At 39.3% G+C, this 15,861-nt stretch overlaps 1 protein-coding gene across 2 annotated transcripts in view; it reads left to right on the forward strand.

Moving 5' to 3' along the window:
* PARP8 (poly(ADP-ribose) polymerase family member 8) overlaps positions 1–15,861 on the forward strand; it is a 166,062-nt gene that overhangs the window by 119,643 nt on the left and 30,558 nt on the right. For both annotated transcript variants that reach the window (XM_005282179.5, XM_024105632.3), the window contains exon 14: positions 51–146. In XM_005282179.5, coding sequence (XP_005282236.1) covers positions 51–146 — 96 coding nt within the window. The remainder of the gene's footprint in view (positions 1–50; positions 147–15,861) is intronic.

Here is a 15,861-nt window from a genome sequence, read left to right on the forward strand (position 1 = left end):
GTTAATTATTTTTAAGCAGATGTTATTGTTCTCACTTTCATTGTTCTCAGACTATTGAGTTTGCTGAGCAGCGGATACCAGTGCTGAATGAATACTGCGTAGTTTGTGACGAACCACATGTGTTTCAGAATGGCCCCATGCTGAGGGTAAGCTGAATGTGGCTGAGTTATGTGATACATATTTTTAATGTCTTAAATAGCCAGAGACAACAAAAACCTGTTAGAATATTCTCAAGTTATTCTGGATGCACTGCATCACAATATTGTATTTGGATAAGATTTTTTTTTAATGTATATTAGACGGAACAAGCTGTCTCACGGGGAAGTTAATTACTGCCCAGCCATTCCTGTACAAATTGAAGTTCAGGAAAACACAAGGGAGACAGCAGGAGTGGTCCCTAAACTCGCATGCCTGCTGCTCACAGGATAATACTTCCTAGGGTTTGTAAACCTACTTCTGGTGGAGGGGTCAGAAGAAGGCAGTAGCTTCGGGACCAGTACTGTGACTCCAGCAAATATCCCTCCTCTCATCTTCTCTGAATTAGCCCGGGACTTATTTTCTGCACCTGGGGATGAGAAAGGAGGCAAGATAAAGCACTGGGGACCAAAATCTTGGCCCAGAATCAAAAGGTGGTACCTGTGGGTAAGTGGTCTCATCCAGCAGGCAGGGAGGCAACTCAGATAGTTGGTGAACCTGAGGCTGGGCCCAGTTCCACTGAGACCAATCCTGGGTATGAAATGAAAATAGATCTCCTTGAGCTTGGATGTATTGGTCCCTCATATAAGAATTTTGGGCAGGTCCAAGCCAATGATCCTCTATATCACATTTAGAAAAGAAGTTGTTGAAAAGAAATTGTTGAAGTGAACGGGGTCCTGGTTCATGGAAAACCCAAAGGCCCAGGGCTGTACTTCATGATAAAGAGGGACTTCTTATATAGAATAGTCTGACTACAGTAGCAAGAACTGGAGCAGCTTCTAGTACCCTGAGGTTATTGAAGGGCACACAACCAGTGTTTGGAAGACATTTAGGGGTAGATAAAACACTAGATAGAATCATATAAAGTTTCTTTTGGCCAGGAGTCTATATGGCAGTCCGATGCTATTGCGCCCCCTGTCTGGAATGCCAATTGCACAGCTCACAACCTCACTTAAGAGCCCCTTTAGTACCCTTACCAATTATTGATGTCCCATTTGAAAGGTTAGCAACGGACCTGATAGGCCCACTGGAGAAGTTGGCCCAATGTCATCAATGTGTGCTCGTGCTTCTGGATTACACTACCCAGTACCAAGAGGTCCTACCCCTGTGAAACACAATGTCCAAGATGATAGCAAAGAAGTTAATCCAAATTTTCTCTAGTGTAGGAATACCTGAGGAGATTTTGACAGATCCAGTGACCCACTTTGTATCAAAATTGATGAAGAACTTATGTGTAATGCTCCAAATACAGGCCATGTGAACCTCAGTCTATCATTCACAGACTGATGGCCTCGTGGAATGCTTTAACAGAATGCTGAAGAGCATGATATGGAAAGCAGAGTCGAGATGGGAAAAATTGGGATACCTTGCTACCCTACCTAATGTTTGCTATAAGAGAGGTTCCCCAGCTTCCTCTGGGTTTCCCCCCTTTGAGTTGCTATATGGTCACCACCCCCACAACATATTGGCCTTTGCCAGAGAAGACTGGTAAGAAGAGCCCAGTCAGGGAGGGAACATCATTGAGCGTGTGATGCAGATGTGGGATAGAATAGTCCAAGTCACCCCCATAATGCGGGAGCACATGTAAGGAGCACAAGAGGCCCAACAGACCTATTACAATCATTGAGCAAAGGTTCAGAAATTCCAGATGGGAGATTGGGTTATGTTGCTGGTGCCCACAGCAGAAAGCAAGCTCTTCGCCAGATGGCAGGGGCCATACCAAGTTATAGAAGCTATTGGAGAGGCTGACTATAAGATTTGACAACCTGGTCGCCAAAAACAAGAGAAATTCAACCATACTAACCTATTGAAGCTCTGGCAAGACAGAGAAACTTATATAGTCACCCTAGAGACACCACCCCAAAAAAATAAATCTCAGGGACAGGTAAAAATGTTGCCCAAATTGACCATTGAACAACATATAGAGGTCATCCAAATGATTGAACAGAACCATGATGTGTTCTAGGAAAAGCCAGGCAGAACCATAGAAATCCATTACCACATCATTACGGATCCAGGAGTAAAGGTGAAGGTTAAACCATATTGGATCCCGGAGGCTAAAAGAGAAGAGATCAGTATTGAAGTTAAGGGGATGCTGGAGCTGGGAGTCATTGAGGAGTCCCATAGTCAATGGTCCAGCCCAATCATTCTGGTATCTAAGCCAGATAGTACAATGAGATTCTGCAATGACTTCCGAAAAATTAAATGAGGTGTCCCAGTTTGATGCCTCCTCCATACCTCGTATTTTCAGTATTTCCCAGAAATCCCTCTAGAAAGTACAGTAAAACCTCTATTTTATTAACTAATTTGGAATTGAAGAGTTCCTAAAATCAAAAAGTTCATAAAATTGCACACCTGAATTACAGTGGGTATAGTGCAGTGTATGGTGCATTGCATTGCTTTCTCCTTGTCCTTCAAACCACTGCAAAGTGATTTCCAGTGCCCCAAAGGTATCGGTACATGAAGTGATAAAGACTTGTTTCAACATCACTTTCATTATGTGATTTTGTTCCAATCCCTGACCCCTACCATTGAGAAAAATGGTTCATATAAATGGTCATTTTTCAGACTGGTGTTCATAAAATCAAGGTTCTACTTATGGGGAATTTTCAATGTTTTCATAGACTTTAAGGCTGGAAGGGACCATTAGATATCTAGTCTGACCTCCTGTAAAACAGAGAACATAGAATTCCATTCAGTTACTCCTCCATTGAGCCCCTTAACTTGGGATGAATCCGAGATAAGAAATTCTGCATAAAAGGGTAACAATTAAGGGACTGCCTTGTGAAAATCAGCTTTGGGATTACTTTACTTGCGGAGCATTTTTTTGCCTGGATAAAAAATCTCAAGAGAGTCTGACTACACCTTGCTGAAGAGTCCTTAAGCACTGAGTTCTGGAGTAAACCCATGCTCAGTGTAGAGAACATGAGGTATAGGTTGTGGTGGCTCTGTGCTGGGAATAGACAGAGAAAGTAATCACTGTAAATGTGCTGAGAACTCCTTGGTTTGAGCTGGATTTCTAGGGTGAAATTCTCTCTCTGAAGCTTTGCCTTTGGCCACCTCTGTTGAAGATAAGCAGGAGTTGTGGATATTTAGTTGTATTTGTGCCTATACAGCCATTTGTTGGGTGTGGTATAGAACTGCAGCATCCCAGCGGGAGCTCAGGGAGATAAAATTCCTTACTGAGCTTCTTAGCATGCAGCAAGAGCATGATGTCTGCTATTCCCTTCAGACAATGCAGCAACTCTTTCAGCCTCATGCATCCAACTAGGTCCCCTGACCGGTGCAAAGGATGGTGTCCCCTATCCATTCCTTTCCAGTGCTGCTGTGGTGTCTTGCATTTCAGGCCAGACATAGTGGGAGTTAAAGTGTGGGTGCCCATTGTGCCCTCATCCCCTCTCCTTGAAATCTTGCACCTGCAGTGCAACTGCAATGGTCTGTGCCTTTAAGAGATTTGGTAGATTCGACATATACCAGGAAATGGAACCACCTAGATCTGATTGTGATGTAGACAAGGTGAGCTCCTTGAGGCCACAGTAAAGATCTGCTTGTTTGCGTCTGGTTACACCTACCCTGCACACTTCTTTCAGCCGTGGGTAATGTACATATGCATTAGACCCCTAGCCCAGGTATAAATAGCAGCGTAGACCAGAGGCATGGTTTGGGTGAGTAAAGTAAAAAACATGTCTGATGGGTGTGGGTATGTACCCGAGTACATAACCTACACGGCTCTCTACTTACCCAAACCAGGCCTTCCTGTCTACACTACTATTTCTATCAGTGTAGTGTCCCGCTGCCTCCCCAGTTCTGGAGTCTTTCCCCACTGCAGGAAAATACTCGCTGCAAGGAAAGGCTCTGGCTGTGGGGAGCTGCTGAAGCCTTTCACTGCTTCCTTTCCTCTGCCAGAGCCTTTCACTGGTAGCTACACACCACAGTGTGGACACAGCCTGCTTTTCACAGTGCCATGTAGCTACGCGTACACTACCTGCCACCTCCAAGGGTGGCATTATGTGGGTGTAGCCTCTGTGTTAAGCTGCCTTCATCTCAGATACTAAACCAAAGACATTATAGCAGAAGAGTATAATTCTTTTTATTATTATTGCTGACACTGCGGTAGGATGTTAGATTCTGTACCAACACTTACTAAAGGACAGTTTGTGATCCAAAGTTTATTCACCATCTAGCCATTGTAAATAAATAAATAAATAAAAACCTAGGAAGAAATATTTTTAATCTGATCAATTTATTTTTCTTGAAATGAGTAATGGACTCAAAAGTCCTGACTTAGAATTGGTTGACTTGGAGAAGTCAAGACAATAAGCAAAGAAAATACAAGAATACTGAAGTAACTATCTGTTTATCTTAGGCAAGATTGGATTAATTTAAAGTGCAATTGATGGACATTAATTAGATTGACATAATGGCAAACTTAAACACCATAAACCATTGCAGAAACTTGGTCTTGCTCAGCCACTGTTTCAAGTCTTGGTAAATAGTCACACCTCGACGCATGCTTTGGACAGCGAACTTGAGCTCTGTCAGACCAGGCACAAAGCCAATTCCTGAATTAAGGGTTCTCCAGAAGAGTGACAAGTGAACATGACAAGGAATTTTCAGACTGTGAAGCCCAGAACTGGTTAAAATTACCCCACTTTCAAATTTTCAATGACATTAATAATAATAAAAAAATTTTGACCAGAAAAAAAGTCTGGAAAAGCTGGTCAAAATTTTTCAACAATTGAAAAATGTCAGTAAAATGTCAGCACTTTGACTTTTTGGAAATTTTGCAAAAAAACAACATTTTTTATTGGTTTTTCAACTTACTCCAGCCAGTGAGAATAGTCCAGTCGGTCTCACCTGCTGGCATGGTGTCTGAAGAGAGAATGGGCTTCACAGTGGCCAAGGAATTCAAAGTGTTGGTTCCTCTGCAACACTAACTTATCCTCCTTGTGTATATTATTGTATATCTTGTTTTATGTTTTATTGCTGAATATGTGTTCATTGGTCTCATTTGCAGAGGAGAATTGCTATTGTTCCCCTTCTCCTAATTTATCTACTTGTCTGTCCTTACACTCTGAGCAACTCAGAATAGGAACTACCCTTTCTTGAATGTTTGGAAAGTATCTAGCACATTGTGGGTACTACTGAAAACAATTTTTTAAAAGTTGTAATAAGTTTCACTTTGTGCATATATGGAGAAAAGTTATTTCAGTATTTCCAAACAGTGAGAATTCACGAGTTAAGGCCCTGAAAGCATGAGATTGGCTTAAAAATCATGAGATTTACAAAAAAAAAGTTGGGTTATTTTTATTTGCATCCTGGATTTTAGCCTTTAGGGTGTCCTCGGGTCATGTTTTTTAAACTTTTCTCCACAACCACGACAACTAAAACTGTACTACACAAAAAATGAAGGCTGAGGTTCTCACAAAATCACCTGACTTCAGGAGCTGGAGCATTAAGTAAAACACCAATATTGCAAGATTTGCAAAAACTCAGGGGGATTAGCCACTCTGTTTTGTTTATTCAAGGAACTATATTTATTGTATAGAATTCTGTCAGTGTTTCATAAGAGGCAGTTGGAGAATGAATATTATTAAACATTTGTATTCCAGTAGCTCTCCAAGGTCCGAATCTAGGATCTCAATTCAGATCCCAAACTACAGTCACAAAATAGATTCTGAGAATTTCACTTTTCAACCTAGCAGATAAAGGCCATTTTATATGGATTATCCATTCAGTCAGCTAGGCAATTTTTAGAATGCTATAAAGGGAGAATTACAATATAATACACAATTTGATAATGTGACTACCTGTTATTCATTAGGTAAACTGCTACGGCAAACCTGAGAGCCATAAGTTAAGTGAGAAAAAAAAGATTTAAGAGAAGACACAGTGATAATTTGTGTAGAAAACAAGAAAATGTACCTGGTAATTGGTTTTCTGCATTTGATCAATGGATGGGTTCCAGTTCTGTCCTTAATGCTGTACAAGGCACAGGAGACATAATCCCTGCCCTAAAAAGTGAACAGTTCAATTGATATGTAAACTAAATGAGGAAAGAACTAAAGGCAGTGCTTCCCCTGGTATGTTTACATGTGAGGGTTCTCTGTGGAAGGTGCATACTGAATTGGGGGAACCAATTGGGAGTAAGTTAATGCTGAGAGTATCAGAGAGATTGAGGGAGGTTGAGGTTGTGGAGCCAGGGACCATTTTTGCCTCTGCTCCACTCTACAATTTCTGAGCCTCATCGATCACTGAGAGGGAAGTTTTTATCAGATCAGGAGAAGGCAGAATGATGCTGTAGAGGCAACTCTTCTGTCTTCTGGGCCTCCCATCCACTCCAGGTCTGCAACATTTTCATCTCCCTCAGCCACAAAGCAAGAGGGGTAATTTCTTCCCAACAGCTTAGTACAGGTGTATTTTAGAAACTGAAAATAGAAATATAATAAAGAAATTGTGTTGCATTCTGGTGCTATAATAAAAAGGCAATAGTACCTCTTTAATACAGTTTGAAAATCTTGCCATTACTTTAGAGCTAGTATTTATATTCTAGGGAACGAGTAAATATTTTAATAATGCAACAGCTGAGCTGATATGGTATTAAAGAAAGAGACTGGTTTAGGAATTCAGCATATGATAATAGTACTTTTATTGCATACATTTAAATATAATGAGCTGATGAATCATTAACAAAAGTGTTTATTAAATTTAAGCATCTGATTAAAATATGTATAATAAAAATATGCCACACTCAGCCTTTACATAACACTGTTTGTAGTATGCATGTACCATCTATCAAATTGTCTCTGTGCTTTTTATCTGTCAATAGCCAAGGACATTGGAACAAACTAGCATCATTTGAATAGATCTTAAAGAAACATGGGACAGTTAAAATGAGCAAGAACCTCCCAGAATGTATTCAGTCAGATGAGAAACAAAACCATATAAATAATTTTCCTTTGAATTGAGAAATCTCTTCTAGAGTGCCATCTTGTGTTGAAATCTCAGACTAAGTTCTCTCTAAAAACAGGGCAGAGGAATCAGTAGAGAAACACAAAAAAACTCTGCAAAACTAAATATGAGATTATTTCCTTTGAAAAGCAGCATCCTTGAACAGATGCCTCTGCTCTTAACTTTTCAGCAGCAGGATGTAAACAATCAAATACTCTGAAATGCAGTATTTGAAGACCCTGTTATTGATAGCACCACAAATAATTCTAAGATGATAATGCTGATATATCAATAACAATAATAACCTTACTTTTTCAGAACGCTTTCATCCTGAAAGATTCAAATGTGATTTCATTGTGGGTGAAATCCTGGCCCCGTTAAAGTCAATGGTAGAACTCCCATTCTCAGTGGGGCCAAGATTTCACCCCCATGTGTATATATGTATTACGCAACTACCACTGAAATTCAGCCACCCTGGTGTGTAATGCAGTAGCCAGTGTGTTGGAAGTACTACACAACAGGTTTTAGGAGTGGAATGGAAAATAACTGAACTACAGGGGAAAGTATATGTATGCAGAATGTATTTAGCCAAGTTGGAGTTTGACCAGTATACTGGAATTAAAGCCCAATTTCTTGCCAGAGGGCTGCAGGATCTTTCATGACCACAAGTGCTCAATACCTTGTTTTTTACCTCTTCTTCTCTGAAAAAAGCCACCTCCAGCAGTACCCTTGCCCCTTGGTGCCATGGTGTGGAATTGGTTCCCTGTTGCCTCTGAAGGACAATCCCCCAACATCAGTACAGCATAACGGGTTTGCCTTGGAGCCAAGCAGTGATCAGATCCAGCCCTGCGCAGTTTGAGATCACAGATTGAATCTATATTATCTGTTTGTTTGAAAAGACTTGAAGTTGAAACAAGTATAATTTCTTCTGCCCAGACTACAACTATACCGTAGGACAAAGAAGAGAAAAAAGGCAGAACATATGACCTGAATTTGGGGGAGAGGGTAACAGAATAAGTCCATTTTCCAACCCACTGTAATGTATTTAATCGATGTAGGTTCTTATACCCTGCCCATGTCATGGTCTCTAACATGCATTCAGTGGTGCTTTTTAAAAATTTACGTGAATACTGTGAGATTTTTGGGAAACATTACCCACAGTTTCAGGAAGAGAGATTATTGGATTATTTATTTCTGCTTGTTCTCTATCTGCCTTCCTATAGGTAACAGTGCTTCCAGCTGTGCTGAATGTGCTCTGATCACATGGAAAGTTGAAGTCAAATTAAATAGAGAATACCTGGTCACAGTTGAATTACCACTTCATAGTAGTGAATAAAGGGCCTTCCTGACATTATAGACTTTTCTTCATGGCAATGCTGTACGCTAATATTGAGACATTGAATTTGCCCATGCAGTCTTCCCGTCCTCATATTAAGTAAACAGAAAAGTCACCCATATGCCTAGCTGCAGCAGCAAACCAATTTTAGCTGCTGCTAGTACTGGTGATGTTAACTATCACTGTTACTTTTTCATTAGCTTCTTTAGCACTCCCTGATCTCTGAGGACATCCTTTTCAGGAATCATACCTAAGCAACATAAGGGAGTTAGAGAGAAAAAAGTGGAGGAGGATGACGACCCTCCGCACTATGTTTGTGTCAATACCTTTCTGCTGGTTTCTCTTTGATCTTTTTTACTTGCACCTATGGCAACCAAACGTTATAACACTGAGGCCCACACTTACAATTTACCTTTTCAAATACCTGCCTTCTTTTGCGGGTCCTGGAATGGAAAGGTTCTATAGAAGTGCAAAGTATTATCATTATAGGTGCGCACACACACACACATTACTTACACTTCTGAAGCCTTTCAGTTCCATGTGTCCTACTGTCTTTTTACACAGGAGCTCTGTGCAATTCCATGCAAGTTACACAGTAGATGACATTTTAGGTCTCCTTGTATGTAATTTTGCCATTGTGTTTTTAGTAAGAGGAGCTATTTTTTTTGTTTCAGTCGCAAATTTGCCAGAAAGTATATTGTTAAACCGAGATGTCCAAAGTGCCTGCCTGTCTGTCTTTGGCATTTCTAATACATCCCATCACAATAGCGTGTACACACCACTGACTCTGTTAGTGGAAAAGTGTCCCAAACATTTCACCTTCCTTGAGAAGAAATGGGGTTTTTAAAGCTGGTGGTTGAAAGGGGTAAAGCACTGGGGGAATGGGCATTGTCACTAAAGATTAGGTACTAAGGAAAGTATGTGATTATCAGGGAATGGGATGTTGTTTATTTTTTTGGGTGGCTCCTTACAGTCCTTCTTTTGTTGCCTTTGTTCCAGAGATGGAGACCCATATTTCAGGTTCTCAATTGGCGGCTCTTCCTCCCTCATTAGAGCAGTCTTTCTCATTGGCTGCATGTAAAGTAAATGGGAAAGGCTGCTGCAGTGTCACCACATTATTCCAGCCTTCATAGCCTCCTGCATGCCAAGGCATTTTGGAAAGTAACATTCCACACTCCTGGTGGCTGCTCCATTATAAAGACATGGAGATACTAAGGGATGCATGGATTGCTTTTCAGAGCTCTAACCACTTTTTTCCCTTGGTTTTCTCCTTCATGTCACATTATTGGCAACCACTGGCATCCCAAGTGTCCATGTCAAACATTTGGAGAATGGTATGAAGCACAAGATAGAAAAAAACAGATTTTCCTCATCTCTACCTATCAGTACCATTAATAGTTTAACAAGATGGTGATAACATTCGAGTGGGTGGCAGTAAGAACATCTGCTCTATGATGTAGTGTTTTTCAATGAAGTCATACCCATATTTCTTTTATTCCAGAAATATGGTAATCAATTAATATAGAACTCTATGATTTGGAACCTCTTGCTTGAGTGAATTTATAGGCAAGTTGTCTTTTAGTAGAAATACGGCAGTATTTTTCTTCCTTGGTTCAAGGTGTTATTGTAAAGCACTTGGAATCTATATTTAAGGAAGAGTGTTCATTATCATAGTGGTCACTATCTTTTCTGTATTTATTGTCTTCCATCTGCAACAAGAAAACCGGAATTCAAAATTGTGACATATGGCACAGTCTATATTGGTCCTGAGCCTCCTGCAGTAGAAATGGTGTACAACCCAATACTCTCTGTTTCAGTATAATATTTTTGTTGAAACTGGATGGTCACCCAATAAGTTGGAATTGAACACTCAAAGGGCCAAATTCTGCTATCAGTTAACAAGTGCAACCCTGTTTATCTATATAATTTATATAGCTCCCATTTCTGTAATATCTGAAAACTTTGTCATTTTACAGAGGCACAGAAAAAAAATTGAAGTGACTTGCCCAAGTTCAGGGGAAGTCTGTGGCAGAGCCAGGAGTTAAGTACAAATATCCGGAGTCACAGGAACATAGGAATTGCCAGACCAGATCAGACTCCAGGTCCACCTAATTCAAGTAATATCCCTCCACAAAATGTGTTACAAGAAATTATGTTAGCTCTGGATAGTCTTGATATCCATATAAATATACAATCCTTTTTTTGAATCTTGTTAATTGCTTTATCTCGGGGACCTCATGTGGCAGTGAGTTACACAGTCTAATTGCACATTGTAATTCCTTTTATCAGTTTTTAATTTCTCCCCCTTTTAATTTAATTGAATGTCCCCTTGTCCTTGTGTTACGAGGCAGGGAGGACAAAAGTCATCGTCTAGAGCTGTACCCACAATACAGCTTCCTCCTACTCCTGTTGCAGTTAATGAGAATTGCTCCTTTAGAACTGAATTTCTCCCTGGCCATTTAAATTACACTGGCCAAAAGTACACAAATCTCGCATTAGCACCTGCCTCCCAACTTCCATTCACAAATAATTATTTGTACATTGAGTTGTGGGATTTGTGGACATAGCTGGGGTGCATGTGGGCTCACTATAGACATTTGAAATTTTAGCCCTTAAATTACAGCTTGGAGACTAGTCTGCATAGTTGTGTGGTATAAGAGAGACAAAAGAAAGGCCCTGGTATGCTCTGGATGTTTCAGCTCTATGGTAGTATATCATTTATTTAGAATATAATTGCCATTTAGGTGGTATGTGCTCACAAACTGGAGGATTAGCAACTATTCTTATGTTGCCATCACTCAGTAATGAGACTACGATATAACACACACACCAAATCAGACATGAAATAAACATACAAAGCCCAAGGCTCACTTGCAACAGATTCCACAAACTAGATGCATTTTCTTCCCTTCGGTTCAAGCATACTGTGAGTGTTGCCAGTACTATAGCATCATATCAGCACTTATCCAATCTAATCAAGGTAAAACAGAGACAGTTTTCTCCTAAGGACAGCCCAATACCTTCCTTGTAAGAAGCTGAACACAGCACATATATTTGAAGATAAATCTTATCTTCACTACCAGCTCCTTCATTAGGAGAAGTGAGAAGATTTTTAATGGTTTCACCTTTGCCATTTATGACATCTGCTGTAAGTGAGCCTTTCTTGAGTATTTATTTTTAGATCAATAGTAGTTAGGTGTGCCAGTCATGTTCCAGCCTCATTAGTGTGTGTGTGGCATCCCTCAGAGTACTTCAGAGGATGACACATTGCTCTTCTGAGCACAACTTCAGAAAGCTTTAGAAAATGACAAGATAAACCAGGTCAACATGAGCTCTGAGTATTTTGTTTGTTGTTTTTTTGTTGTAGTTAATTTAAAGGTTGTCTGGAAATTATATTAGACAACATGAGCCCACATATAGGAATATAGGCACATGCTTTTGTAGTTGGAAGACCTACCTGCTATTCACGGCCACCATTTGAGGCAATGCCACTTGCTTTATAGCAGATAGAAAACTCTGATTATTCTTTCTTGTTCATAGCAGCTGTGACACTCTCAAAGGTGCTTTTGAGCATGGAGAGAGGGGATAGCTGAAAAGAAAACTCAAGATAACCCTACAGGTCTAAAAAATGATACAATTTTTGCCTTCTGTTCCTTGGGGCTTGCAATCTCAGCCTGTTAGCAACCAGGGCTCTTACTTTTCTCTGGCGTTTTCCTACTGGAATAATTATCCCTCTGAATGATCTTTCAGCACTGATGTTCTTCACTCAGCCAAAAGTTTTGTGACAGTCAACTAAATGGCCTTCCATTTATTTTCTGCATCCTGATTAAAAATAAAATATCTTTCAGGCCGTTGATTGTTCTGTCATAAGCTGTTTTTGCTTAGAGAGAATGACAATACTGTTCTTTAGACAATGCAGAAAGAAATTGCACACATTCTCAGTGGTGAATGTTAGCATATATACTCTGTCGACTACAGAGGATTCCTTCCAGTTCATTTCTGGATGCAATTCAAGGTGATGTAAAACCCTGTATGGCTTACGTCCTGACTGTCCAAGAGACCATATCTCCACATCATCTTGTCTAGGCCAGAGGTTCTCAAACTGGGGGTTGCGCCCTGCTTGGGAGGGCAGGCAGGGGTGGGGGTGTGAAAAGCTTTAGGGGGAAAAAACTTACTGTGCACATTCAGAGCTGAGTGGCCAGAGAGCCACCGCTAGCAGCAGTGGAAAAGTAAACGATCAAATATGTTTGAGAACCACTGGTCTAGACAAGAAAGTTGTACTGATTTAACTAAATCTATTTAGAAATGGATGTAAGCTAAATCAATATTCGTAAACCAAATGGATGTAATGCTAAATCGTGTTCGTAAACCAAAATAAAAGTATCCACAAAATGGGGTTGTGCCAATTTAAAGTTAATTATTTATTTTTATGTATTTTTTACTTATTTATTTGCATTGTGGTAGGACCTAAAAACTCCAGTCATGGACCAGGACCATATTGTGCCAGGCACTGTACAAAAACTGAATGAAAAGAAAGCTCCTGCCCGGAGACATAATCCAAATATAAGACAAGAGACAACAGGTGTATACAACAAACAGACAATGGGAGTTCAAGGAGACTGGTCAGCATAAAAAGCAGTGGTCACAGCACACATCAGCCGCCTTACCATTGTTGAATTTTTGTAAACAGCTCACAATATTGCCAAATAGTCTCATGATTTTCTCGCAAGTCTTGCAATTTTCTTAAAGGCCCGGTTCCTGGAATCAGCTTACTACTCAATAATACCATCTTTCATTTTTTATTTTAAGTATGTTTCTAGCTCAGTGTAAACTAGTGGGTGGGAATGGAAATAAAGCTCTAAGTTTCAGGGCTTTTAAGGCTCTTTCCTCAGGGCTTATTATCCACCAGTCACAAAACCAGAAAGAAAATCAACTGAAAAAACACTGGGCAGTAATTCCCCAAAGGCCTCCCTGGCTTTAGTCATTCACAAATCCTGACTCCCCTTCCTTTTATACTTTGCCTGGTGTCTTGATATGACCAGCCAAGACATTTACCTTCTAGAGGCTGCAGTGCCAATCAGTCTCAGTTTTCTGACTGCATGCTGTTATACTCTTCAACATATTCATTAAAGTTGGAGAGGAAGAGTCAGCACAGATAAGTACAGAGAACTCACTCTTATATGTTCCATATAAACGCCTTATCAAAGAATTTATAATACTAAGCCTTTATTATTGCTTCCTCATTTATTACTAGTCTAACTTTTATTAGTTTTTCATTGCATAACATCATGGGAGGAAGGAATATATAGACTGGCCTATTGATAAGTGTCAAAAAAAATATCATTTTTATGTAACAAGAAATAAAAGAACTGATCTTAAAACGATCACTTCTCCCAGGACCATTGCTTAGTTAAACGTTCATCTGTAAAGGATCTGAAGAAAAATTGGACTTGTGCTGCGTTTTAGTTCTTTATGATTTATAAAGAAGATTGGCAGATTTTTGTTTGTTTGCTTTTGGGGGAGCGGTGTTTCCTGCTCATCTTTTAATTTAAGAATGTCAGGAATGTAAAGTCTGGTCTTATTTGCTTTGTTGGAAGCCCAGAGGGAGGTAAAAAATATGTTTATTGTGAGCTCTTAAAACTTTAAAACCTAAATTGAAAGGTATGGAATCTTTAACATAGACTTATTTCATTCAAAAATGTTCATTAGGCATTGAAGTTAAATAGGAGTTAGCAAAAACAAATAAAATACAAAGAATTTTATACAGCCTGACTTAAAATCCCATCACCTCTTAACAGCTCAATTTTTACTCTCCTGCTTCTCATGATGTCATCATTTACACAGGCTCCCTAGTCATCACAGAGTCTTTGAAAAAAGAAGAAAAAAAGGACACACACCCAATTTTTTCCCCTTTGTATGTCACTTTTAACTTTCATGATAACTTATTACACTGCTAAAGGTGAGCAGATTACAAAGCGAATTCAAAACACTATTTATGAATTCTTTTGCTTTATGGCAAGCATAGCTGAACTTTGTCAGTGCCTTACTGTGTAGTGAAATTGAATCAGAGAACAATTTTGGTTATTCATAACAGTCAGGATAGGAATTCTTTTATACTTTCCCCACTAACGTGAATAGCGAAGTCACCTTTCGAAATGTGTAAGGATAGGAACAGTGGCAATAATAAATACCTTTTGTCTAGTGTGCAGTGGCACAGTGAATTGGATCATGTTAGGCTTAGCCTGCTACCTAATGCAATGTAACATAGCAGATAAAATAACTCAAATATATGACATGCTATTAGACCTGAAAGACGATAGCTCTTCTAAAGCAACTGCGGTGAGAATGTTTCAGTGCTGATGTCAAGTGGTTATTTAAATCAAAAATCTTTGAAACCAAACCAGTGCATATTTTAAGGGCTATGAAACAAGTGAGCAGAACTATAGCATATTACTGGTGAAATAATTTCTTGAAACAAAATCCAGCTAAATTTTATGTTTGTTTGATACAGCAGTTGATACATTTTTAATTTCTGCTGAGTGCTCTCTATAGACGTTGGCATGAGTGTCTGAACTTAGAGATATTCTTCCTTTATTATCATGGCAGCGAAAGACTCATAGTGTTTCGGTGGTAGATTTTCAGTGGTACCTGGCATAATAGCTTCCTGTTTGACATAATTTTAAGTTTCATAAGTAATTGTTTAATATAGTATACTCACCAAGCAGTAACTGAAAAGTACATGTTAGACCATTTCTATGTTGAAGTAGAAATTTCTTGTTTATTACAAAAATTCCAACAAGGGATCCTACCTATTTTCATGTGCTTATTTGCCTCAATTGACTGTTCACTAATTCTTGACTATTTAGATTATAGACAACTTTGGCCTTAAATATGTGAATCTAGTAATAATCTTTCAGTGATGAGCAAGGGTTTGCTAATAAAATGTGAACTATTGGAAAACCTAGAGAGCCTATTCTCTTTAATTAAAATTTAATTATGTTGATTTTTTTTGTTTCTATCCTTTTTGCTTTATGTGAATCTGCATACAGGGTTTATTTTGTAAGCTGGGGTGTAAATCTACAGCGCTCTTGCCTGCTGCTCATTAAGTCTCCATGTGGACCCTGCGTCCATGTACTAAAAGTTCCATAGTTGAAACAGCAACAGATCAAAGCACACTACAGAACTTTTACTATGTGGCAGCAGCATCCACATGGCCACTAAGTGAGCAACAGGCTAGAGCGTTGTAGATTCATACCCCAGCTTGCCATGCATTGAATCGCCATATGGACAAGACCTATAATTCTTGCTCAGCTTTGATATGGTAAATTGGTTTCTGTTTTGTTAAATAACTGTAACTGAACCATTATGAATGAATGGTT

The sequence above is a fragment of the Chrysemys picta genome, chromosome 6, assembly GCF_011386835.1.
Source record: "Chrysemys picta bellii isolate R12L10 chromosome 6, ASM1138683v2, whole genome shotgun sequence".
In the NCBI taxonomy this organism is placed as follows: domain Eukaryota; kingdom Metazoa; phylum Chordata; order Testudines; family Emydidae; genus Chrysemys; species Chrysemys picta.